At 42.9% G+C, this 26,765-nt stretch overlaps 2 protein-coding genes across 7 annotated transcripts in view; both read right to left on the bottom strand.

Moving 5' to 3' along the window:
* The window catches only part of PARP4 (poly(ADP-ribose) polymerase family member 4), a 48,067-nt gene extending 26,005 nt beyond the window's left edge, over nucleotides 1-22,062 (bottom strand). For 4 of the 6 annotated variants that reach the window (XR_014546981.1, XR_014546982.1, XM_083608932.1 and 1 more), the window contains exons 1-19: nucleotides 21,640-22,062; nucleotides 17,785-17,917; nucleotides 17,183-17,411; nucleotides 15,511-15,604; nucleotides 14,863-14,935; nucleotides 14,580-14,687; nucleotides 13,539-13,688; nucleotides 12,933-13,070; nucleotides 12,242-12,412; nucleotides 10,910-11,061; nucleotides 9,996-10,133; nucleotides 8,991-9,089; nucleotides 7,565-7,757; nucleotides 6,725-6,869; nucleotides 5,984-6,108; nucleotides 3,830-3,961; nucleotides 3,616-3,702; nucleotides 2,268-2,432; nucleotides 1,973-2,019 (exon numbers count right to left, since the gene is read on the bottom strand). Coding sequence is in view for 4 of the 6 variants with exons in the window: in XM_083608932.1 (XP_083465058.1) it covers nucleotides 1,973-2,019; nucleotides 2,268-2,432; nucleotides 3,616-3,702; nucleotides 3,830-3,961; nucleotides 5,984-6,108; nucleotides 6,725-6,869; nucleotides 7,565-7,757; nucleotides 8,991-9,089; nucleotides 9,996-10,133; nucleotides 10,910-11,061; nucleotides 12,242-12,412; nucleotides 12,933-13,070; nucleotides 13,539-13,688; nucleotides 14,580-14,687; nucleotides 14,863-14,935; nucleotides 15,511-15,604; nucleotides 17,183-17,411; nucleotides 17,785-17,916 (2,378 nt within the window). In the remaining 2 variants the exon portion in view is untranslated. The remainder of the gene's footprint in view (nucleotides 1-1,972; nucleotides 2,020-2,267; nucleotides 2,433-3,615; nucleotides 3,703-3,829; nucleotides 3,962-5,983; nucleotides 6,109-6,724; nucleotides 6,870-7,564; nucleotides 7,758-8,990; nucleotides 9,090-9,995; nucleotides 10,134-10,909; nucleotides 11,062-12,241; nucleotides 12,413-12,932; nucleotides 13,071-13,538; nucleotides 13,689-14,579; nucleotides 14,688-14,862; nucleotides 14,936-15,510; nucleotides 15,605-17,182; nucleotides 17,412-17,784; nucleotides 17,918-21,639) is intronic. The other 2 variants (XM_083608933.1, XM_083608931.1) reach the window with 1 other exon arrangement.
* Nucleotides 22,063-24,104: 2,042 nt separating this feature from the next.
* LOC310761812 (disintegrin and metalloproteinase domain-containing protein 20-like) lies at nucleotides 24,105-26,506 on the bottom strand. Its single transcript, XM_083612001.1, has one exon. The coding sequence runs from the start codon at nucleotides 26,374-26,376 to the stop codon at nucleotides 24,184-24,186; it is 2,193 nt and encodes a 730-aa protein (XP_083468127.1). The 5' UTR covers nucleotides 26,377-26,506; the 3' UTR covers nucleotides 24,105-24,183.
* Nucleotides 26,507-26,765: the final 259 nt, after the last annotated feature.

Below are 26,765 nucleotides of genomic sequence, written 5' to 3' on the forward strand. Positions count from 1 at the left end.
GTTTATGGAAGGTATATGGTATATGGAAGTGAGAGCTGGACCATAAAGAAGGCTGATCGCTGAAGAATTGATGCTTTTGAATTATGGTGCTGGAGGAGACTCTTGAGAGGCCCATGGACTGCAAGAAGATCAAACGCATCCATTCTTAAGGAAATTAGCCCTGAGTGCTCACTGGAAGGACAGATAGTGAAGCTGAGGCTCCAATACTTTGGCCACCTCATGAGAAGAGAAGACTCCCTGGAAAAGCCGCTGATGTTGGGAAAGATGGAGGGCACAAGCAGAAGGGGACAACAGAGGACGAGATGGTTGGACAGTGTTCTCGAAGCTACAAACATGAGTCTGACCAAACTGCGGGAGGCAGTGAAAGACAGAAGTGCCTGGCGTGCTCTGGTCCATGGGGTCACGAAGAGTCGGACACGACTAAACGACTAAACAACAACAACAACAATGGAAGGTAAGATTCCTGTCCATTCCTCCTCACTGCAAATCTCCAGGAAAACCATCTCTAGAGGGCCGGGACCCTTCTGCACAGCAGGGGATAGGGCAATGGAGGCAGCCGGGAGAGGAGGGGAAATAACCGCAAATGAGGGTCCGAGGCTAGAATAAGCTCTGCCACAGTGGGGAGCAGAAACAGGCAGTCCATTTCGGACAGTCGCCCTTCAACTTGCAGAGGGAAGCAGGGTCAGAGAGAGTAGCTAACACACTTGTCCCCAAAGCTCCTCCTCACATGTTATATTCCCTGAAGAGGTCTTTTTACCCCATTTAAAGTATGGTTACCAGACGTTCCCATTTCCCGGGGACAGTCCCCAGATTTACAAATCTGTCCCCGGACAAAATCCGTCCCTGGAATGTCTTCGGATTTCATTTGATGTCCCCGGATTTTTATTTTAAGTGTTGTAGATTTATTAGTAGGGAATGAATGTTGCATGATTGGTTCAATGGCACAAGACACATCATATGGGGACTTCTGGCGAGGCAAAATGGCGTGTGCCACAGCACCGAGCAGCTCCTGAAGCCAGCCAGAGCCAACTGCGCTACCAGGCTGGCTCCGGGCTGCTGAGACTGCCACTGCCACCACCACCGCCAAGGGGGAACCAGGGCGTGTCAACGGAGGGAACCACTGACCCCCCCCCCTTGTGACCCAAATCGAGCCGGGAATGAGAGTGCCCGGCCACTGCCCAGTGGCGCTCTGGGGCAAGGAAAACCCCAGAGCCGATGCAGAGAGAAGGAGGAGAGGAGAAGAAGGAAGAGAGAGAAAGAGGAAGGAGAAAAAAGAGGGGAGGCCCGACCTTGCCGCGCCGCTGCTGCTGCCGCCACTGAGGAGGAGAGGCAGGAGAGCACTGGGAGGGCAAGAACACGTGGCCAAGCCCAGACGCAACCTGAGCCTACTGCACGGCAGCTAGCGCTCCAAGAGAGCAGGCCGGGGCCCAGAGGAAGGCCGTGTGACAGAGGAAACCACAGAAGAGAAGATATTACTTCTTGCTTTAATTTTTTTTTTAAAAAATAATTTAATAACTTTTTTTCTCTTTTCAAAAAAAAAAAGTGTCCCCGCATTCTTTGGAAAAAAACTGGTAACCTTAATTTAAAGATAAATTGATGAAATTGCTTAGAAAGCACAGAACATCTGTTTTTTCATGGCTATAAAAACCATAGAATTGTAGAGTTGGAAAAGACCTCAAGGGTCATCTAGTCCAACCCCCTGCAATGCACAAATCTCAACTAGAGCATCTGTGACAGATGGCCACCTGACCTCTGCTTAAAAATTTTCAAGGAAGGAGAGCCCCCAACCTCCTGAGGGAGGCCGTTCCACTGTTGAATAGCTCTTACTGCCAGAAAGTGATGAAGAACAAATGCAAGTGAGGAAAAAGAAATGCTTCATTCTGCAATATTGATTTTTAAAGAAAAAAACCCATGCATTTATTTAAAATACAGACAACTTTTAAAGGACACATTACAATTTTAGTCTACTTACCCTGGTTTTGTTCCAACTTGCCTAATGGAAACTTTCCTTACTGAGTCCTAGTTAACAAACAAAAACAATGAGGTCTGTATGGGTGCAATCAGGGCTTTTTCCGGCTGAAACCCACCATTAGGTGGGTGCCATAGCCATTATATAAGGGTGGCGTTCATGGCAAGTTCCAGCACCTCTCTTTCCAGAAAAACAGCACTGGGTGCAATTAAATATGAAACGGTGGAGAACAGCAACAATTGTGTTTGCACCATTATAATGCAGGATTTCCTTCCTTCTGATGGAAAGAGGCCCTCACCTGTGTGTTCTCATTCAGCGCTTTGTCTTGTTGCCAAGGCGCCACAGCAGCCGGCAAGTGGAAGGCAAGGCATTCGTTCTCATAACTGAGCTCCGTGATGTAGGTGATTTTGATGAGGACTTTGGTTGAAGGAGGCAAGTTTCCCACAGAAACGGTGAAGATGTCCTACAGAAGGATATTTGAAATGCACACAGAAACAAATTGCCATTTACAAAACAATGACATGGCCTGCTTTCTTTTATAGCATACTGAAAACGTCCCAGACTAGTCTGTGGCCCTGGAGGTGTTGCTGGGATCCCAGCAACTGGGGAGAGAGAGTCTCCCTCATGCCACACAGGGCTAATGGAAGAGGGAAAGGTAGTGTGGTTGGCAATAACCACAAATAATTGCTGGCTAGAAGGGCTTGACCACACTTCCCCTTGTTCCATGCCTAGAAAGCATGGGACTGAGTGGTTTTCCCCTTGCTCTGCTCCTTTTCCAATCTGGAGAAAACCCAAATAGCTGTTTGCTCTTCAACTAGGCCTTTGGCTGATTGAGATCCATTCCCCTTTCACATGCGTTGTGAGAGGGGAGATCCTTGGTTCGTTTTTGTTCTCATTGTTATGATGTATTTTGTATTTTTTTATACATACAGTGGTACCTCGGGTTAAGTACTTAATTCGTTCCGGATGTTCATTCTTAACCTGAAACTGTTCTTAACCTGAAGCACCACTTTAGCTAATGGGGCCTCCCGCTGCCGCCACGCGATTTCTGTTCTCATCCTGAGGTAAAGTTCTTAACCCGAGGTACGATTTCTGGGTTAGTGGAGTCTAACCTGAAGCATCTGTAACCTGACGCGTCTGTAACCCGAGGTACCACTGTATTGTATTCTTATGTCATGAGCTGTTCTGCTATCTATGACTGTAGGGTGGTATACAAATTTTTAATAATAAAAACAATAATAAGAATAATAAGCTTTCCCTGGGGGAAAGCAGGGGTGCAAGAGGAGGTGTGGCTAATAATAAATAATAATAAACATTTATTTGTATCCAGCCCTCCCCGGCCGAAACCGGGCTCAGGGAGGCTAACATCAAATATATAACATTGGTATAAAATCAAACAATAATTAAATTACATCCTAAAAATCAAGTCAGGATCAAATAATAAACTAAGCCCTAAGCGGAGAAAAAAAACAGAGTTTGCTACGGTGGCCGTCTCCTCCACCTTCACCTGCTGATTGACATTTTTCATATGCAGGGTACAGCTTTCAAGCCAGAGCACTTTGCTTGGTTTCATAAGTAAAACAAACGAAGGCCAGTGTATGCTGATCTCTTATAAAGGCATAAGTAGTTTTTATTACTACACCTACCGGTGCATCTTGATCCATCAAGTAAGCTCCATGTCCTTGACTGATGGCTTCTCTGTATTCTCTGTGTGCCTTCTCCTTTTCCTTAACCTGTTGAAATTATATAATAAATCATCCTGGTTTTTTTTTTTTAAATAGGTTCTTTCGAAAAGTCACATTTATCGCAGTCTCACCGCCGCATATTTTGTCTCTTCCTCCCGTCCCTGAATCATCTTACCTTTCCTATTATATGCTTCCCTTTAATGAAAGCCTCAAATCCACATACAGCGGCTGTGTCGTCCAAAGGAAATACATATTTTGCTTCAATGGGGCTGTCTGATTGATTTTCATAGACCTGGAACACCACAACCTGAAAGAAATACATGCATGTATTGCAGATAGATATGAGGTAAACACCAGGCCATGGATCCCAATGAAAACATTTTTTTATGGAAGCACTTTCCTTCCCAAGATTAACATTTTAAATAACACCCTCTGGGAAATGTTTCATGTGCTTCTTCTTCTTCGGCGATCACTCGTAGCCGAGTAAGATTGTCTTCCATGAACAAGGTCTTAACAGTGAGTCCCTAAGTAACTATAGAGGCCAATTCTGGATCCACATGTCCTTCTACAGTGGGGACATAGGTTTCCGGGTGGGAGTTGATCATGGTGAGGGTTTGCCAAACGTGCCTTCCTCTTAGCACGTTTCTCCCTTTCGTCCCGAGTTCAAGCATCTTCAAAGTCCATGACACCTTTGGTAAAGACTGTTCTCCAACCGGAGTGCTCACAGACCAGTGTTTCCCAATTGTCAGTGTTTATATTACATTTTTAAAGATTTACCTTGAGAGAATCTTTAAATTTGTTTTGTTGACCACCAGAATTACACTTTCCATTTTTAAGTTCAGAATAGTTACTTTGGAGGATGATAATCAGGCATCCAAACAACATGACCAGTCAAATGAAGTTGATGTTGAAGAAACATTGCTTTGATACTGGTGATCTTTGCTTCTTCCAGTACACTGGCATTAGTTCACCAGTCTTCCCAAGTGATATGTTAATTTTTTTTGAGACACCATCGATGGAATCTTTCAAGGAGTTGGAGATGGTGTTTATAAGTGGTCCACGTTTCAGAAGCATACAGTAAGGTTGGTAGTACAATAGATTGTAAACAAGCATTTTGGTTTCCCTGCAACTGTCCTAGTCCTCAAACACTCTGTGCTTCAATCGGAAGAAAGCTGCACTCGCAGAGCTCAGGCGATGCTGGATTTCAACATCAATGTCAGCCCTTGTGAAAAGATAACTGCCCAGGTAGGAGAAGTGATTGACACTTTCCACTTTTCTGAGTTCCAGGTATGCAGCACATACCCAGGTTTGGTTCCCTTTAGGAGGAGGTCATTGGGAGATTATTGATGTTTTACAATACAGTATTTGTATTTATTTACAAATATACAAGTTGAGCACACATAGAGGCAACACTTAAAACACTCCAACAGTAAGCAATATCCACTGCTTCTGCATCAGATAAATATTTAATACCCAAAGAGCTCAAACGTGGTTCTGCTGTCTTTCTCAGCCATTCTCCAAACTCAAAATGTTGTCTGCTTCCTTTGCAGATGTAAAAAGTGAAAAGGTAAAGGACCCATGGACGGTTAAGTCCAGTCAAATTTGACTATGGGGTATGGTACTCATCTCACTATTCAGGCCAAGGGAGCTGGCGTTTGTCCACAGACAGCTTTCTGGGTCATGTGGCCAACATGACTAAACTGCTTCTGGTGCAATAGAACTCCGTGATGGAAGCCAGAGTGCACGGAAACACCATTTAAATGTGCTATACCTTTAAAGCACATTCAACATACATTATTTCCAAAGAATTCTGGGCACTGTAGTTCACCCCTCATAGAGTTACAGTTCCCAGCAACCCTTAATGAACTACAGTACCCAGAATTCTTTGAGGGAAAGAATGTGCTTCAAATGTGCTTTAAAGGTATAGTGTGTACACAGCCTTAATGGCAGCATCCTAGTCAGTACTGGGGGTTTCATTATTTCTTTGCCATTCAGAAGGCCCACTACTTATTGATTCCCACCAGATTTTTAGTTGCTTCAGCACCTTAGGAAGGGTGTGTAGGAAGAGACATGTAAACAAAGAAACAAATAAATGTATTTGTGTTGCCCCTACTGTCCCCTGAAAAAAAATCAAAGTTTTAAAAATTGAGAGTCTGCTGATATAACACACCTAACTCACTGAATATTTAAAGGCAACGTTAATCAGGGCTAGGATTTGTCTACAGATTTGTTTTACACTTTGTAAAAATAAATAAATAAACATAAAATAAAAACCCACAAGGAAATATTTAACATCCCTAGAAAAGAAATATGAATGCCTTGGCATTACCTCTGCTACGAAGTCTACTATTCGTCCCTTGACATGAAGACCTTTGAGAGGAATTGGGTTTCCAGATCTGTCCAGAAGACCAGCAGTCACATTATTCAGCAGATTTTTACTTGGCATTCGATAATCTAAAGAAATATTAAGAGGCAGGGTGGGGTGGGGGAGAGAGATGATTTATTGAAGGCAAACCCCCTTTATTGTTAAGGTTCAGAGTAATTTTCAGCATTAAAAGTGTAAAAAAAACGAAAACAAAAAACTCTCTGTAAGCAACTATCTTGCCTGGCCTTGATGGCAAATGTTAGTTCTGCTACCTAAAAGCAAGGAAAGAAGTAACAGAGAAACTAAATATGCTCATATGCACCTGTATAAAACAGGACAATAAAACAAGACAATAAATGCATTAACAATTCCTGCTAGATCAGACCAAAAGCCCATGGGATAAGCAATCCTATGGCTTGGGTGTTTACACAAAAACTGGGGCACAACTTTTGTGTCTGGATTTTCACTTTTTGAAATATGGAACAGAGAAAAGAAAAGTAGAGCATAGGTAGGATTTGTATGGGAATAAAAGATGTGATCTTATGAAGGGAACAGGAGTCACCTTGGCCTTGTCATTCTTTCATGGGTTTTCCTTGGCATAATCTTTATAGCTCCACACCAAGGAAATGGGTTAGGCTTCAATTTCAAACTCCAATTGCAGAATACACCAAAGAAAGAAGACAATTTTAGGTAAGAATTTCTCACCTTCGGGCTGTGGCTGATGCTCTAGGGAAGGCGGAACTTCCTGAATTTCAGGATGGAACTCCTTCACTTTGTCACCGGCGAGGGAAAACTTAACCACATATTTTATTTTGACCTGACTAGCTCTGTACACCACAAATTCGTCATCCTTATGAAAACAAAAGAAAACAAGAAGTAAACGTTAAGAGCTTTACAAGAGCAACTGATGCATTAGTGAGCGAAGCCGATACGTCGTCTCCTCACTTAGGAAGCTTTTGAAAGCAGGCAGCGGCAAAAGATAAATTTAGCTAGAGAAAGTTCCACAGCAGCCACTTACAAGTCACTGAGGAACATACAAAAATGGCAACAGACTTAGGTGGTAAGATGAATCGTGGAGAGGTATGTACAAGAGACAGAGCTGAGGCCTAGGGTTGTATCCAACTGCATTCTACTCAAAATCTACCCGTTAAAATTAATGGCTCTCAGATGGTTGTGTCCATTTATTTCAGTGGGTCTACTCTGAGTAGGGATTATATTGAATACAACCCCTTGGGCTGGAGGGTTTATGTCAGGGGTGTTTAGAAACTGGTGTGCCTTAGTTGTGATTTTGATTTTCCTCTTCCCTCCCAGTCCCTCTTCCCTTTTGTGTCATGCTTTTTTCTCTTTTTCTTTTAGATAGTTGGTAGACACTGTCTCGTTTTGATTGCATGTAAGCTGCTCAGGGAGCCTTTTTGGCTGAAGAGCAGGGTACAAGTGCTCTAAATCAATAAACAATCAACATTTTCAGAGGCATAGCTTATCAAGGCATATTATGCCTCTAATAGACAACAGCGGGAGACACCACAACATAGCTCGAACTGGTACCTTGAAGTCTCTTCCCTTTCTCAGTTTCCCCTTTTTCCTGGCAAGTCCATGCACGCTGTCGTAGCCTGGCGGTGCTGCGGTTAACGAACTGTCCATGTGACCTGTTTCAAAACACTTTCCAAGGGCTACATCGCAAATCAGCAGTAACCGGGTTCCATCTGTTCTGTTTGGCCAAGAGTAGTTGATGCATGCACTGTTAAACAAAGAAGAAGAAGCTGGTTGGTTATACTCGGACAAATATTTTAAGTACTTGCTTGAGTTTAACCAACAGAAAAAGACATGCGGGGTTTGTGGCTCTTGCCACTTCAGCCCAAAAATGCACACATACCAAGCATTTAAAGCACATAACTTTCACCAAATAATCCTGGGAACCCTAGTTTACCCCTCACAGAGCTAGAATTCCCAGCACTTTTGACGAACTACAGTCCCCAGGATTCTTTGTGGAAGACGCATGCTTTAAATGGACTTTAAGTGTATGATGTGTATGTAGCCTATGTTTATTATGGTCCAGACCCTACAACAAACCCAAATGCCAACTCATCTGCAGGACTTTATAGTGCTAGTCACAACATCAAGGGTTCACTTATCAACGCACCTTCCAGTGTGGTACATATGCCATTCTGCATTCCACATAAGGCAAAATAATGGACGCAAATTTAATGTCACTGGTCTCACACTGCCCCTCACAGAGCTGCAATTCCCAGCACCCTTAGCAAACTACAGTTCCCAGGAATCTCTAGGGGAAATCATGTGCTTTCAATGTTTGCTATGTATGCAGCCTAAGTCTGATACTCCACTCTGGTTCTCAAAAGGGATTTCTCTGTGAGGAAAAGCATGTGAACTGGCACTTAAGTTTACTCAGAAGCAAGAGGTCCAGAGGGAGACATCGTGGGGACGGGCCTTTTCTGGGGCGGCTCCCTATTTGTGGAATGGTCTCCTCAGGGAAATTCACCTGTCGCCCTCATTACATATCTTTAGGAGAAATGAAAATGTTTCTCTTCAACAAGGGCCATTGGCTGATTAATATTCTATGCCCTTTTAAATGTGTTTGTTATTGGTTTGTGCTTGTTTTGTTATGTATTCTGTGTTCTCATTTTGTATTTTTATGTTGTGAACTGCCCTGTGATCCTCGAGTGAAGGGCGGTATTCAAATTTATTATAATAATAATAATAATAATAATAATAATAATTTATTATTTGTACCCCGCCCATCTGGCTGGGCTTCCCCAGCCACTCTGGGCGGCTTCCAAAAAAATATTAAAATCCTCTAATACATCAAACATTAAAAACTTCCCTAAATAGGGCTGCCTTAATTAATTAATAGTAATAACAACAACAACAACAACAGGAGCAACACACATAGCACTCCCCATCAGGCAATGAATGATAAGATCTCAACTGTTATTACTGCCAGAGAACTGCAGACCTTACGGAGTCGCTGAAATAGATGCCGCTGCCCAAGTGCCCACAATCCGTTCTTTCTACGCCATGCTCTTCAACGACAATCTTTGGCAAGAGCAGTCCCCTAGAAAAGCAGAAGATTTACACAGTAAAGGTGGATAATCTTTCTTTTTCGCTTGAGGGACGCGTTCCCTCATAGGCCGCAAGGCAGTGGCAGGAAGGCCAGAGGCAAAAGACGACAGAGCTCTTGTATGTATTTGAGCCACGCAAAAGCCGGGTGGTTTCTAAGCACATACCCAAATTTCTCCATCCTCTGTCTGGGCAAGCAAGAGGCATTGCCACAGTGCAAGGACACAGTCTGGCAAGGCAAAAGCAGGAGGGTGCAGAGAAGGGATGGTGAGGAGTTTGGCTCAGTGAGGAGGGATACGGCTGGAGAAAGTTCCAGGGCTAGAGAGACAGAGAACTGGAAAGCTGCACTCAGCCCCTAGGCCTCAGGTTCCCCACCTCTGAGGTAAAGCACCTTGACATGTAGACACACAGTTTTTCTACACTAATAATATGTGTATCAATATTGGGAAAGGGAAGGGGGAAGGGATAAACAGACACAAAGGAGCCCAGGTTGTGTGGAGTCTAGTTGTCTCCCTCATTCTTCACCATCAATGGATGAGGACTGTAGAGAGATGAGCTGCCCCACTCCACCAAACTTTCCCACTTACAGCTTGCAGACACACATTGCCTGCACAGGGGTGTCAGTAAACCACACTTCCCTCTTTGGACATTAATGGGAAGCTTTTGGGTTTGCTTCACGGCCTGCACAAACAGAAGAGGAAGCAGTAACAAGGGTGTGCGTGTGGGTGCATGCGATTTGTGCATATCCTGACGTTAAGGTAGAACTGGATTGTCCAAATGCGGCCATTGTCATTGAAAGATAACCGAGCCTTTGGCCAAGTGGCTCTGTTGCCTTCTCGCCTCTTATGCACAGCAGGAAACCATCTGCAAAGCTGAGACAGACCAAGACGCAAGCTGTTACCGGGAGAGGATTCCAACGAAGTTGTGAACAGACGAAGCGTGATATAAAGACTGGACATTGCCAAGATGGCTCTCGAAAGCCGCTACTTCCGTCATTCTGCCTACTCTATAGATCTCCAAAACTTCTACGGGATGTTCACTGCAAGAAAATTTAAAACGAATAGAATGTTCACAAAATGCATTCCCCCCCCCCCCAGTTTATGCCCCCAGATTTATTCTGGCCACAGAGTCACTAAATGAGATTGAACATTTTGCCACATGCATTGAATATGTCCGAGGTTCTCCTTAGAGGAACACGTGATTTATACATGTTACATATTTCATGTCTAACAAGATTTCGTAGAGCAATAGTTCTCACCCAGAATGTTTGTGTGTTTCTATGTGTCTGCATTTGTTTCCAGTAGTCTAATGATCTTCACAGCGGTCTGGTTCACACAAACAGTAATCCACGGTTTATTAGTCAAAGCTTGATTTGTTTGAATGCACTAATTCAGTTTGTTGATGGTTTATGAATGATGGTTTGTTTTAACTATGGTTTGGCTGATTAACTATGTTTTAGGGGAGCACCAAGACATTTGTCACACAACCAAGGCATAAGATACTAGCCACAGCTTGTTTGCATGTCTGTGAGATGACTCACAGTTTGTTGTAAACCATGTCTTAGAGTTGTATACAAATTTAGTGAAGTTTAGTGTGAACAGACCTTTTCTCTGAAGTTAAACGCAGAGGCCTTTGAAGCCGGGCTCTTAAAGTAAGTGTGTTTTCCTAGTAACATGGGTTTTTATAAATGTTTTGAATCTTCCACCTATGTCAGTGTTTAACAAAAGATTCTTTGAGGTCCTTCAAAATCATATGATGGCATTAAAAAATGATTACTGAATCTGGGTAGTACAACACATCACAACTGAAACTCACCCAGTATATTGGTCCATCTTTTCTTCAATATCCTGAAACTCTTCTCCAAAGACAGGACATATCCTGCATCTCAGAGCTCGGTACTTGGAAAGGGATGGTGGGTTAGGAATTGATATGTTTGTTTCATGAACGTTCAGCATGTCCCTGATTAGCTATAAAAAAAAATATATAGCAACATTCAGTGTTTGTATTTCCAAAACAAAGCTTTTATTTGTTTATTATAATTTACCTTCTGCTCATTGTCTGTAGGCCCGAGAGCAGCTTACCTCAGAGGAAATATATGCAACAAATAATATTTTTTAAATCTGTTAAGACCAGGGATTGGGTGCCTCTGACCCTCAGGGCTAATGAACTCAAGTCAAAACTTGGAGGCAACTTGCAGACACCACCAATCAGCAATACCTGCAAAGCCCTTCCCCAAAGTGCTGAGCAAGACAACACTTTGAAAGGGGCTTCAGAAGATCCCTGTGGGCAAAAGAGGCCACCTGTCAAACTTCTCCACTTCTGCATTTGGGGGTGGAAAAAATCAAATCATCAACTGAACAAGCAAACACCCACAAAATAGTCAGCAAGCTTCATAGGACTCTTCTTCAACTGAGAAAATCCCCAGTGACAACACGGAGCAAATTTCAGAAATGTAAATTTCATAATTAAAATAGAAATTTTCATTTTGTGACTCATAAGATTGAATATATGGGATGGGATCATGGAACTCATGTGGCAAGGTTTTTTTGCTGCAAATTTGTACTAGGCTTCCCCCAAATGATGCTTGGGCACCAAATATAGTGCCAGAACTGTTTCTGTGTGATGTACACACGTTTTCATATATGCTGTAAGCTGCCCAGAGTGGGGAAATCCAATCAGATGGGCAGGGTATAAAAGAAAAAAATTATCATTACAAGCCAACAGGACCCTCCAAGAAATGCTCAAAGGAGAACAAGACAAACACTATTATGATGACATAAATGTTTTCCCTCTTGGCAAATACTTTCAAAATCTGTCTTCTGGACCAAAGTCCACAGGAATTCTGGAGCATAAGAACTCTCTATTGTTCAAAGAGGATAGAATCATATTTTCTGCTCATTTGAGGGGTGAAATTTATTCCATCAGGCTTTTAAAATAAATTTTATAGTTTTACCACATTTTTAATTTTGCTGAGTCATCCGTGCACCTCTTAGAGGCAACTGTAATTAAGCAGTACATACATTTTTGAAATAATGCAATTAAACAAACATCTGAAGGGCTACAGGTTCCCCACCTGAGCACAACACACTCAAACTCTGGTTATACATAGGATACACTGAAAGCAAAGGTCAGATTCAACAATGTTACCTGACAGAGACTGTGCTTGGTAGATAACAACTTTCTGGTTACGTCATAATCCATAATTTTGTGAGGTATGATTTTATAAAACTCTGACATTATCTCCATTTTCTCTTTCGGAGATTCCAATTCATCCAGTGCCTTCCTTGCTCGGAGCAAAATACCTTCTGCTCTGCTCACCTTTTAAGAAAATGTGGTATAAAAATGTGTTATTTTCTTTCTTGCCGCCTTCTTTTTTTTAAAGACTCAGACAAATGTGAAGAGAGACAGACAAGGAGGGCTAAGGGTGCATATACATCCCATATATTTAAAGCACATTCCTGACTGCCTCAAAGAATCCCGGGAATTGTAGTTTATTAAGGGTACTGAGAACTGTAGCTTGGTGGGGGTTACACTAGTTTGCAGGATTGGGGGGGCACAGCTACAAGGGATTCCACCACTAGAGAATGACTTCCACATAGCAGGACATGCACTTACGGAGGCTGTAGCCAGAACAGAAAGGAAAGAGAGAGAGAGAGGTGCGTCCCTTGCCTTCATAGAAATAAACCATTAACACGTTTAATGACAAACCTATCACAGCAACACTGGCTGTCACAATCCAGAAACAGAAAGCGCATTTGCTTGGCATTGTATTTCTGTTGGCATTCAAGGGAATTAAACGCTCTGAGTGAGCCAATGTCTGCAAGTGGGATTGCCTTACATCGTTGAGGCTGAGTTCGGTTACTGGTTTAGCCAGCAGCGGAGTCAGGTGTCCAAGTGCTTCAATCCAGATCAGTTCCACAAACTTGCTGACTGTTTCAGGCAAAGAGCTGGAATTCGTGGCTTCTGCTATAAGCACCTGCAAACATACCAATGCGATCAGGCCACCCAGAAGTGCTCAATGGTAAATGGCGGTTTAAAAACAGAGCTAACAGAGAACATGTCGTGAATTTCAATAACTGACATTTCTCTTCAGAACGGCATTAATATTTTTAAAAATAGGAACAGAAGCAGCCAAGCCTATGATTCTATGAATTAACATCCCAGTTCATATGCCACATTAAACCTTAACTATCAATAACTTTTGGTTTAAAATGAATGATTGTCATACTGATGCATGCTGCTCTTAAGGGCCTGTTTGGCTCCTTCCCCTCGTGTGATTTTGCCACATCAGGGGGGAGGCAAATCAGAATCTGACTTTGTGTTCTTCTTCTTCTTCTTCTTATATATTTATTTATACTCTGCCTTTTTCCATGATGGGACTCAAGGCTACTTACAGAACTGCTAAAAACACATAAAACTGAATCCTTAAAAAAATTACACTAACCTCTTGCAGCTTTTCTGAAGCTAGATGTTCCACTTCATGGGGAAAATCTTCTTTGAACTGGTAATTCTTATTTTTCAGATTTGGAATACAAAGCTCATAGACTAGTCTAGCCTCTTCAGAAGTCCTTGCTGGTAAAAATCGTTTCTTGAACTGAGAACAAAAGAGTGTCCCAATTCAAGTATTATTATTTTTTAAGGGGAGGGGGGAAGAGAATCACAAAAAGAGAGACATTTCTCATAAATTATCCTGGCATTGAGACAAACTTAAATTCTAGTTTTCCTTGTGCTGTGAGGCACCCAGCTGTGGGTTTGAGAAGACACACAAACCTGCTCCAAATGTGATTGCAAGCAGCGAACCCTGGGAATTGTTCTGCGACAGTTCTTAGGTCACAGGGTAGAAAAGGCGGCCCTATCGGCTGCTAGACAGGCTTATGCTCGTGAGTGGAAAGGTCCCTCGTGTGAAATCCTGGAGACCCATTGCCAGTCAGTGTGGGCAATACAGTGTTGGACAGGCCAATGATCTGACTTGGTGTAAGGTCACGTTTCCTAGCACAATTTAAAGCGTTGGCACTGAATGACCTCGGCCCTATATACCTGAAGGAGCGCCTCCAACCTCATCATTCAACCGGGACACAGAGATTTGGCAGTTCCCTTCTAGCAGTTCTCTCACTGTGAGAAGTGAACCCACAGGGAAATCAGTTCAGAGGGGGCCTTCTCAGTAGTAGCACCCACCCTGTGGAACACCCTCCCATCAGTTGTCAAGGAGATGAGTAACTATATAACCTTTAGAAAACATCTGAAGGCAGCCCTGTACAGGGAAGCTTTTTAATGTGCAATGTTTTATTAGTGCTTTTATATACTTTGGAAGCCACCCAGAGTAAAATAAAATTAACATTTATTATTATTATTACTTAAAACAAAAGAAGGGGGGGAAAGAAAATCCAGAAAATTAAGCAAGAGCATAACACAACGTACGAAACCTCTCTCATTCAAGAGCATTCACAACATCAAAGAATCAAACTAATGCATGATCATAACTTACCACTTTCCCACCCGGCTGACCGTAGCATATGCTTATGCAGAAAGGAAAATCACAGTGCTGCTGAGAGCACTGAAGTTCAACCACCATATACCCGCCAAGTGCCGTAACCTGGGTCGGGGAAAAAGGTGTTTAAGTGCATTTCTATTTGGTAGGCATTATCAGACTCATTTATTCGATTAAGCTTTTAACCTGACTAAACTAACCAAAGCAGCATAGCTTCACAAAATAATTAAAAAGTCAAACAAAACCCATTTAACACCATCAGCAATATTGAAGTTCTTACCTGTTCAACGACATCATACTTTGCAACCACAAAGCCTTCAGGGAAATAAGGAACATTTTCATCATTATTTGATCTGGAACCAATAAAAAAAACAGCAACACCAGACTCTTTATTACTGAATGCAACTGAGGCTGCAGTCCATCCCACCAGGATTCACCTCTGAGTAAACTGTAAGCCTACAATATTAAAGTCAGCCACCTAATGGAAACATATAAGACTTCTGAACTCTTTCAAAAGTCAGTGGTGAAGGCTTGCATAGGAACAAGAGTGTGATTGAGTTGTATTTTGCTTAAAAGTGCTAACAAACAAAGGCAGGTTTCTTTTTGCATTTTGCTTGCTTATTTAAATATGCCAAGGGTTCCATATGAAAAGTATCTTAATACTGGGTAGTGTCGTGGTTAAAGTGTTTAACTAGGACCAGGATTAAAATCCCAACTCAGCCATGAAGCTCAGGAGGTGATCTTGGGCCAGTCACAAACCTGTTTGATCCTGCCAATTCTAATAACAGAGCAGCTGTAGGGAACCTTGGAAGTTCTCCCTCCAAAGCATTTGCTCTACCCCTGAGCGCCGAATCCCTCTCCAAAGGGAGAGAATGTCTGTTCTTCTTTAAGTGAGAAAAATAGAAGCCAGAGAAGCCAAGAAAATTACCTTAGCTCACCCACACTGCTGTTGTCCTGAGCCTTGCTGCTGTTCCATTCATTCTTTCCAGGAGTCCTCTTTTCTAGGTGGTCATCTTCGTCAACTATTTATTAAGACAGTAGTTATTTTCCTTATGCCCACCAGCTTTTTGAATTAGCATTCATGTATATGAACCGCAACTAATAAATCTCAAAAATCAAGAAAGATAGTAAGAATCTGAAAGGCAGTTTTCGGTGAGAGATGTATTTCGGTAAATGATTTTGCTTCGCTTCAGCCCACCAAACTACCCTGTAGACAGCAAGCTACTTGGTTTGATCCCCGGCACCAACATACAGCTCAGCGCTTGGATCCCACCTAATTTTAGGGTTTAACCAGATGTGGGCTGCCATTTTCCCTCAACCACTGCCAAGACACATTATCTTCCTGCAACAGTAGACAGATCCTGCCATTTGCAGTAAACCTACTCTTTCCCTTCTGCCCTCCAATGAGACACAACCGCTGTCCATGCCACTTCACAACAAAGGAAAAGATTAGACCACTTTCTTATTTCCTTGGCTTTTCATCTGTATTGTGGTTGAGCCTATTGTCACTAGAGATATTAAATATTTATTTTATTAAATTTCTATACTGTCCTTTATCCAGGAATGACAGGGCGGTTTAAAATACAAGCGGTGGCCATTTTGTGTGTGTCCAATTGACGTGTGGCTGCCGATGCCTGGGTCCTTTTGGACCCAGAAGATGGCAGAACAGGGGCAGAAGCGGGACGGGGCAGAACAGGGGTCAGCCAGACTGGAGGTGGAATAGGACGGGGCAGAGCAGGCTTATGCGCACTCCACTGCTCATGGGGACCGGAAACAGAACCACATGCAAAATGGTCGCTGCTTGTATAAAAACACAAAAATACATAACGTAGTAACAAAGAGAAGCATTATCCACACACACACAGTTCAACAGGCCATATATTACAGAATTAGCTAAAGGCCTGGGAGAAGAGGAATGTTTCTGCCTGGTGCCTAATTGTTATCAGGGTACTCTTAGGAACAAAGAAAACAGCCTGACATCAAGGTACTTCCCTATTCCATCAAGCTCAGTGTTGCTTATACTGAATGACTCTCTAGGATTACTATTATTATCTATTGAATATATATACCGCCCTATACCCGGAGGTCTCAGGGAGGTTCACGGAATAAAATCAAGATATAAAACCACAAAATACCCAATAAAAATAAAAACAACAACCCAACAGCCCCCCCCAAAAAAACACATTTTAAAAGGGCATAGGATTTAAATCAAATCTACTAAAGGCCTGGTTAAAAAGGAACGTTTTTGCCTGGTGCCTAAAGGTGCGTAATGTAGGTGCCAGGTGAACTTCCCTGGGGAGAGCATTCCACAGACAGGGAGCCACTGCAGAGAAGGCCCGTTCTCATGTTGCCACCCTCCAATCATTCTAGCCTTACCTGGAAATGCCAGTGATGGAACTTGAGACCTTTTACACGTAAAACATGCACTCTTACACTGAGCTATGGCCCCTGCCCAGCTTCAGCTTTCTATTTACTAGTACAGAAATTCTGCAACCCAAAATCCTTTTTTTTTTTTTTTTGGCAATGTGAATAAGTTGAGCAAACAGAAACAAATTTACACACAATCTTATTCTAGTTTAATAGACTTCAAAATGCTCTACCTTCAGAGGAGTGTATCGACAGCAAATCGTCTTCTGAGGAAGACTCTAGTCCATGAGAATTTTCCCTCCATGACTGCTGGGCTTCGTAGTCATCAGCCTGTAAAAGTCTTCTTTCTTTAACTGAGTTCCATATGAAATCAGCACCTACAATGGGCAGCTGATATTTCTTGACGGCTTTCAGATGAATGGAGCTGAGTGCAGTAGCGTCATCAGTGACTACGTGAGTACACTAAAATGTAATGAGGCGTTCAGTTTAGAAAATGAACTGTTCATACTAAGGAACATATTGTGGGTCTACACACAAAAAGAATCTTGAGGCAACAGTCACTACACTACCTACCAAGGCCATTACTCGGTGTCATACCAAACCCAAGTAATAGAGACATCCTCAGAATCCCCTCCCTGGCCCCCCGTTGAGGCACATATCCTCCTAAGGCCACATATAAGCAAAATATATAAGATCCCATCAATAATGATCATCAATAATAGCATCAGTAATGATCAATAAGATCCCTTCAATCATGCAGTAGCAGCCAGAGCATAAAGTGCTACATTGCTTTACACCTCTGTTTACAACAAAGAACTAAACATTTAAAACTTACCCCATGATTTAACACAAATTTAATCTGCCCACCATTTTCTTTAATGCAGCCATTTAGTCTGCTCTTTTCCACAACGGATAATTTTTTCACTTTCACGAAGAATACGCAGTTTGCAAAAATTTTCACCGTCATCCTGCAAAATAATAATAATAATTTATTATTTACACCCCGCCCATCTGGCTGGGTTTCCCTAGCCACTCTGGGCAGCTCCCAACCGAATACTAAAAACACAGTACAGCATTAAACATTAAAAACTTCCCTAAACAGGGCTGCCTTCAGATGTCTTTTAAAAGTAAGATAGTTGCTTATTGCCTTGACATCTGATGGGAGGGTATTCCACAGGGCAGGTGCCACTACCGAGAAGGCCCTCTGCCTGGTTCCCTGTAACCTCACTGCACGCAGTGAGGGAACTGCTAGAAGGCCCTCGGTGCTGGACCTCAGTGTCCCAGAATCTTTATATAGGTAAAGGAGGTATGGTTTTCAAGTTACTGAACAACACCCACGACATCCATTCATGATGAACTTGTCATTTCCTCTTAATCTGTTTCTAGGTCCCTATCCTCCATGACATCTTTATCATAGAAATTCCATATGGGAAACATCCAAACCTGACATTAATTAAAGCTTTTTACTAGTCCACATTAGTTTCCTGCTCTCCAAAGCATAATCTGACAATGGCCTGGTTTGCACAGGAAAAAGTCAACCCATCCTGAGGTCCTACTCAAAGGGAAGAAAAGAGGAGATACTCCTTCCCCCACTCCGCTTTTCTCATAATGTAAAAATCTGAAGATTTGAGTTCAGACCCTTCAACAAACCCAGCTGTCAACTCTGTGCCCTAATCACAGAACCTAAATGCATCAGCCACAACATCAAAGTCTTGTTCACCTGCTGGTATTCCAGTGTGATCTATACCAGCAAAGCCCTTCTGTGTTCTACAGAAGGCATAATAATAAATGGACACAAATATAGTATTGCTGGTCACATGCTGTGGAACACTCTTCCAGCACAGATTCTGCAGGCATCTTCCTCACTGTGGACTTTCAGGAATCTCTCTAATACTTTATTACGCTGACAGGAATTTTCAGCCATTTAATTTTATTTATTTTGATCAGCCAGTCATTTAATGATTATCTGTATTGTTTTAATCGTGATATTTTATGATGTGGTGGTACAGAAATACTTTTGTAAACAAACAAACAAATGTACATGCAGTTGAAACCAGAATTTTCAAAAACTAATGGAAATATATTTAAACCTCCCAGGACACTGTTGACAAATGGCTATTGCTGCACGAAGGAACTGGAAAGGGGGAGCCCAGCATGAAATGGCTGAGTTACAACATTCAAGGAAGTTTAAATCTATCACCTGTGGCTTGAATCAAGATAATGGATGTCCCCGAACCTATTTTACATGCCTTAGCATAACTGTCACAGTAGATCATGTGTGCATTTCATTTCTCTCTCATTTCGCTGCTTGCAACCAACCCCACCCACAACAACAGATATACCTGTCAGCTTAGGATAATGCCTCAGATATCTAATCACGTAGTAGATCCTGGTCTACGAAAACTTACGTAAGTGTGCTAGTCTTTGTGGTGCCAGAATACTTTTTGATGCTTGCACTGCAATCCAGCTAGTCCTCTGATAACTACGGTATATAACCATAGGTGGAAAGCAGGTTTTTCCCCTGGTAATGCAGTCCTACACATGTTGACTCAGAAATAAACTACACTGAATTCAATGCAACTTACTTCCAGGTAAGCATATACAGGTGTGTGTGAGAATTGTGGGTGCTTCTTGTTTATAGTACCTATGCATATAAATGCATGCACTTTTACATAAAAGGATCAATGCAGGACAGAGACTACAGCAATTTACATATTACAGTTGCTAAGATAGTTTTACACTGTGAGAGCACCAGTGAACAATTTTTCTAATATAACTAACCAAAAGAGCCATCCCCTTCAAAAACTGGTTTACAGGCTATTTTATAATGGTGTATAAAGTGCAGCTTTTTTTCCAAGTACCTAGGCAGACAATTGGGCTGTAAGTAAAGTCCAAAATGGCCTGCAATGAGATTGTCCCTAGATAATCTATCCTCATGTAGCTTCATGTAGCTCAAAGAAATACCTTGGATCTCAATGTGTGAGCACCAACCTTTATTTGTAGAAAAAGATTATTTATTTTCTATCCTGCCCTTCCTCCTAAAGCAGCAAACGAAACAGCAGAACAATGCAAACATTAAATTTAGAACAAATTTCCTTGGAGCTAATTAGCTCCCAAAGTTTCTAGAAATAGCTCTGAACAAACTTATGCTGCAGTCTGCTCCCACAAGACTTAAACATTTCTGGTGTAAAACTGTCTATACGTCATTTACTGCACTTTAAATCAGGGATGGGAAACCTTTGGGCAGCTGAACTTCAGCTCCCATCAACCCCAGCAAGCAGAGCTAATAACCAGGAATGACGGGGGTTGTAGTTCAGCAAGTCCACAGGCCAGCTACAACCGCATCACACCCACGTTTTTGAAATACATCTTACAAAGGAAGCAACATAAAGAGATGCATTTCTAAGCAGAAAGCAACACTCTGTCAATTTCTGAATTTTAATTTGTTTTACACTATTCTATTGTGGTTTTCAGTTTTTGTACGTTTTAAATTATGGTTGCACTTTTTCATGCTGATTTTATTCTTGTAAACTGCTTCGAGGGTGTTGGGATTTATATATACACAGTATATATATATATGAGAAAATGTAAAGGGACCCCTGACCATAAGGTCCAGTCACGACCGACTCTGGGGTTGCGGCGCTCATCTTGCTTTATTGGCCGAGGGAGCCGGCATACAGCTTCCGGGTCATGTGGCCAGCATGACTAAGCCGCTTCTGGCAAACCAGAGCAGCGCACGGAAATGCCGTTTACCTTCCCGCCGGAGCGGTACCTATTTATCTACTTGCACTTTAACGTGCTTTCAAACTGCTAGGTTGGCAGGAGCAGGGACCGAGCAACGGGAGCTCACCCCGTCGCGGGGATTCAAACCACCGACCTTCTGATTGGCAAGTCCTAGGCTCTGTGGTTTAACCCACAGCGCCACCTGCGTCTGTGTGTGTGTGTGTGTGTGTGTGTATTGTTGTTGCTTAATCATGTCCGACTCTTCGTGACCCCATGGACCACAGCACGCCAGGCACTCCTGTCTTCCACTGCCTCCCGCAGTTTGGTCAGTGTGTGTGTGTGTGTGTGTGTGTGTATGCATTATAGTTTTTTTTTAATGAAATACAGCTTACAGTAAAATTTTGGAGGAATAAGTTCTGCTGCAAAGTTAGGTATGGTGGGAGTTCTAGTTCAGCTACATGGTGAGCATGGGCAGGGGGGACAGCTGCCCCCACTAAAAGTAGAAATTGTGGAAAGATTTTGACAGGGTTTTCTGAGCACTCGGGAGTCAAAAGGAAGTGATTTAAAACAACTGCTGTTGAATGAGACATTTCATTCCGAATCTGCTAGACAGAGCCAGAGAGAGGATGACGACAGCTGGGCACTCAGCCCCTCCTAACATAAATCCTGGCTACGCCCACGATCGGGAAGTCGGCAGGTTCCCTATCCCTGCGCTACCGCCTGACCCAAAGAGAAACGAAACAGAAGAAAAGGCAACCCCGAGAGGGAAAACAGGACCCTTTCACACGTTCACAAAGCTGCCAGCGCCCTTATCCCTGTGCCTTTAATACAATTGCGGGACAAGGAGCAAAATCTCCGTGGGTGGGGCTTTTTTTCCTTTCCCCCTTCCCTGCCCCCCCCCCGCCGGCCTGCAACGAAAGCGAAAGCGGTGCCTGCTGTCATGCAACAACCAGTAAATAAAAGGCACAGGAACCTTGCCGGGCAGGAAAGTTGGCAACCCTTCCTCCTCTGTCAGACGGCACCGTTAACTGATCTGCTCCGCCTGGAAATCAAAAACGAGGACGAGGCAGGAAATCCGAAGAGCACCTTGCCTGCTTGCTGCCCGTCGCCCCAGCCCTGGCAGCAGCTCGCTTCCTGGTTCCGACAAGGCTCACGCCCCCGAGGTTGCGCCGGATACCAGGAGGGGCCGCTGCAACCTCGCTGCCGGAGGGGGAAAGCCGGCCTCCAATCAGGAGTCAGCACTGGACCGCATCAGCGAAGCAAAAGCAATGGAAGGGCCAGGATCTGAACTTGGATTAATGTTTTCATCGCTGCTGGGTCATGATGATAGCAGCAGCTGGAGCTTAAGGCTGTGTGGCGGGAGCCTCGGGCAGCTGACCAGGGCTGCACTTACAGATAGGTAGCCGTGTTGGTCTGCCATAGTCAAAACAAAAAAAAATTTTTTTCCTTCCAGTAGCACCTTAAAGACCAACTAAGTTAGTTCTTGGTATGAGCTTTCGTGTGCATGCACACTTCTTCAGATACACTGAAACAGAAGTTGCCAGATCCTTCTATATAGTGAGAAGGTGGGGAGGGGTATTACTCAGAAGGGTGGTGGGAATGGGTGGTGGGCAGATAGCTGTGATAAGCCTGTTGACGACTCTTAACGACTGCAATAGGTCTTACAGGAAAAAGCAAGGGGTGAGAAGGTGAAAAATGGCTTTGTCATGTATAATGAGATAAGAATCCAATGTCTTTGTTCAGACCAGGTCTCTCCATGGTTTTAAGTTTGGTAATGAGTTGTTTAAGATTGGGTGGCTGTCTGTAGGCAATGAAAGGTCTTCCTCCCAGAGCTTGAGAAAGAGAACTGTCATTGTCCAGGAGAGGTTGTAGATCTCTGATGATGCGTTGTACTGTACAACAGACAGACAGCCACCCAATCTTAAACAACTCCTAACCCACAATAATACTACAACCAGACGTAACACGGACACTGGCACCAGAGCCTGCAATAAACCCAGATGCCAACTTTGCTGCCACATACACCCGGACACCCGTTACTGGCCCCAACAACATCACACATACCATCTCGGGACTATTTAATTGCTCATCGTCTAACATTGTATATGCCATCAAATGCCAACAGTGTCCCTCAGCTCTCTATATTGGACAAACAGGCCAAACCTTACGCCAAAGAATAAACGGACATAAATCGGACATCAAGAATCACAAGACAGAGAAACCAGTAGGAGCACACTTCAATCTCCCAGGACATTCTATACAAGATCTCAAAGTAGCTGTATTACTACAAAGGAATTTCAGAAATCGACTGGAAAGAGAAGCTGCTGAATTGCAACTCATTACCAAACTTAAAACCATGGAGAGACCTGGTCTGAACAAAGACATTGGATTCTTATCTCATTATACATGACAAAGCCATTTTTCACCTTCTCACCCCTTGCTTTTTCCTGTAAGACCTATTGCAGTCGTTAAGAGTCGTCAACAGGCTTATCACAGCTATCTGCCCACCACCCATTCCCACCACCCTTCTGAGTAATACCCCTCCCCACCTTCTCACTATATAGAAGGATCTGGCAACTTCTGTTTCAGTGTATCTGAAGAAGTGTGCATGCACACGAAAGCTCATACCAAGAACTAACTTAGTTGGTCTTTAAGGTGCTACTGGAAGGAAAAAATATTTTTTGTTTTCAGGGCTGCACTGAAAGAGCTAATCACTTTGGGACAATCTGCTAAGGCAGAGATCAGAAGGCTCCCAACTGCCTCTTATTTAAGTGCTTAAGAAAAGCATGCAATTTTGCAAACTGGACATTATCAGCTTAATTGCCGGGCATTTGATTTACACCCGAATAAACAAGCCTTTGGGGCAGAATATCTGGACTTTTCAAGTTACGTGAGCGTTGTGTTTTTAGTATTTGCACAATCGGTGCTTAAACTCTGTTGTTTGTGATCGTTAAATATAATGGTAGGCTGTTTCATTTCAACACTAACATTTTGTGCTATCACTGCTATGGCTTTCACTTTTGCAATGTTGTTTGCTGGACTAGTGTGAATTTACTATACAGTACAGTATATACCAGAGTCCTCCACGACTGGACCTACCAGTCAGGGGTACCCTTACCTTTACTAGCATAATAACTGTGAAAATAAGAGGATTTGGGTATGATCCTATCCCTGTACAACTAAAGCATTTTTAAAAATACAATGGCTTAAATTGGTTTCTGTAGGTATGGAGTCCTCCTGTTTAATTTGTGGATTTCATTCAGAGTGCATAGTCAATCATTTTACAGCACAGATTTTCTCCTGCCCCCACTCTAGGATAGAAAAAAAAGAATTCTGTTAAAGCACAGAGACAGACCTAACATACAGCAAACATTTTTTGTTTGTGGATGAATCAGTTATTTATGTATGATACAGACTGAATTAACAAGCAGGTTTTCTCAAAAAGCAACACCTTTATTCAAAGCTTATGAATTCCACTGTATGTTATATAACACTCTCAGATATCTACATTCTACAAGCTTTCTTCCCTTTTGTGATCTCTTGAGGTTTCTCCTCCAACGCTGATTCTGGCACTCAGTCTTCGAAGGTGGTTTCTCAGCACAATCCTGTAATACAAAGCCATACTAACCCCAAGAGTTGCAACAGAAACAAATAATACGCTTCCTACAAAAGTTCCCATAACGATACCACTCCAGTCTTTTGCAGTTGGTCCACTTTCAATGCTGCCACCATAACCTTCCTTTAAGCAGTCAGGAGGGGCCCAGCCATAATTGCAATGGCAGTGCTTATGGTTGTTGCATATTCCCCTGTTATTGCACATTGAGACATTACAATCATACTTCAAGAGGGACACGTTCTTGCATTCTGAATCAATACACATCATATCTGTGCCACAAGGAGTCCCGTCTTTCACTGCTCCAATATCACCTCTCCCCAGTCCTTTGTGGTAGTCTGTACTCCAGCACTCAGTATCACCAACAAATGTTTGAATTAGGGTGCTGTGTTCTGCCAAAGAAGGTAATCCACGAATATTATCACAATGGATTCGGCCACACAGAGTATTATCAGCATTGCATTTCACATATCTACCACGCCTAAAACCACAGTTGCCAAAGCGATCACCTTGAGCATTCAGTATTTTGTAACAACTCTCTGCACCAACTGTTGCATCCTTGCCAAAGATTGCTTTGCACTGCGCATTGTGAGTAGTACAATGACCATGATAGCAATAGGCACCATCACTGCATGGGGCACCATCTTGCACATAAACATCCTCAGGACACTGCTCTGAAGCCCCACTGCAGTACTCCGCAAGATCACAGACACTGATATTCCCTCTGCAAGTGTATCCGGCTGCATGGTACTGACATTTGACACAGCACTGTCCAGAAGCACAATTGGCACCTGGACGCAACATGCAATTAGGCTGGCAGCAGGGATCCATTTCACACTGACTATTGGTACCGCAATCACATTGCTCTCCTTTTTCCACTACTTTGTTCCCACAGATTTCAAACTTGTATATTTGATCAGGTTCTGGAGGAATTAACAAGCAAGGCTTGTTCCTGTTTGTGTAATACTCTGCATAACTGCAATTGCTAAACTTATCAGTGTTTACCGCAGTAGCATCCATAATGCATCTACGCCTATCACATTTACAATCTGCTGCATCATGTGTCAAACCAAGAGAATGGCCTAATTCATGGGCAAATGTTACAGATAATATGTTCAAATCTATAGACTTTAATGTTTGGACAGCGGATGCCCAACGAGAAGAACAAATAGTGTTTACATACGCCAATCCAATTCTTTGTCCAAAATCCTCGTGCGTAAATAAGTGAGCAACATCATTCTTTAAATGTGTAAGTAACGTGTCCCGTCTCCATGCATTAAAAGCATAAAGTGTGGCCCCAATTCTGTCACTAATTGTTATTAGGTCCTTTTCTGACCATATCTCCAACCCCACAAGAGAGATCTGAAGACCAAGTGGCTCGTAGAATTCATTTGCAGTATGGATGACGTAGAAAATAGTCAAAGCAGTATCAGTTTGGTTATTATTAAACTTAGCATATTGTTCATGTGCCACCACAACTGCCACCTTTGCGTATCTGATGTGTGGCCACCAGCGTCCCGCCGGAGCACTTTGTACTACAACACGCTCTGCCTCCCGGATCATGGCCTCTTGATGACTTTGCTCTTTCTCTGTCAACCCGCACCTCATGCGCGTGACATCTTCGTCTACACTCAGTTGATACACCACATGTTGAAAGGTAGCAGATGCCTGGGCAGGGTGAATTTCAAATGTCTTGTTTTCTAATTGGAACACGCCCTTGAGTCCTCCTGAGCAAGTGGTGATGGTGGCTGAAGAGTTAGGATTGCCCTGTATGAAGCCACTGTAGAAACAATCGTCCCTGATGAAAGGATAGTCAACCTGGAGGTTCCCCTCATTGTACGTGAAGATGGGAAAGTGTTTAGGAACAATGCCCTTCTTCTGCCTGAGATGCACCACCTGGCTCTTCCCCTCAATCTGCAGTAGGTAGCTGACATCCTGGATTTCCTCTTGTCCATATCGGATGCTCAGTTTCCTTGGGATGGTCACCTCATAAGAGGCATACCTAAAGCCCTGTGGTGGTGTCTGGCCACTAATCTCAGCCAGGAGATTATTTAAAAGCATCACAAGTAGCCATGCCATAGTACCAGTCATCTTCCCAGAAAGATGGAGCAGGAACCATGAAGCATCAAATCTGGCATCTCATCTCGGAAAGGGAAGCCCTTTGTCAGTTTAGCAGATAGATGGGAGGGAGCCTGTATGCCACTTAAAAGAGGCAGAGGATTCTGAACATAGCAACAGTAAATAGATTCCCCTGTGGAATGTGGGTGGAGCTTGGAATATAAAAATGGAATAGAATGGCATAGGAAGGAAAAGGCTTCTGGCAGGTGGCTGGTTGACAGGGCAGCAGGAAGAAAAGTTAGAAAGTGTCTAATAGCACCTTATAGACTTAACAGTTTTTGCTTTGCCATATGATTTTGAGGACTTAGAAAGACCACCAGATGGATGGTGATTATGATCAGTTGTCAGGGTCATTTCAGAAA

This window comes from Podarcis filfolensis (assembly GCF_964270895.1).
Source record: "Podarcis filfolensis genome assembly, chromosome: 4".
NCBI classification, from domain to species: Eukaryota; Metazoa; Chordata; class Lepidosauria; order Squamata; family Lacertidae; genus Podarcis; species Podarcis filfolensis.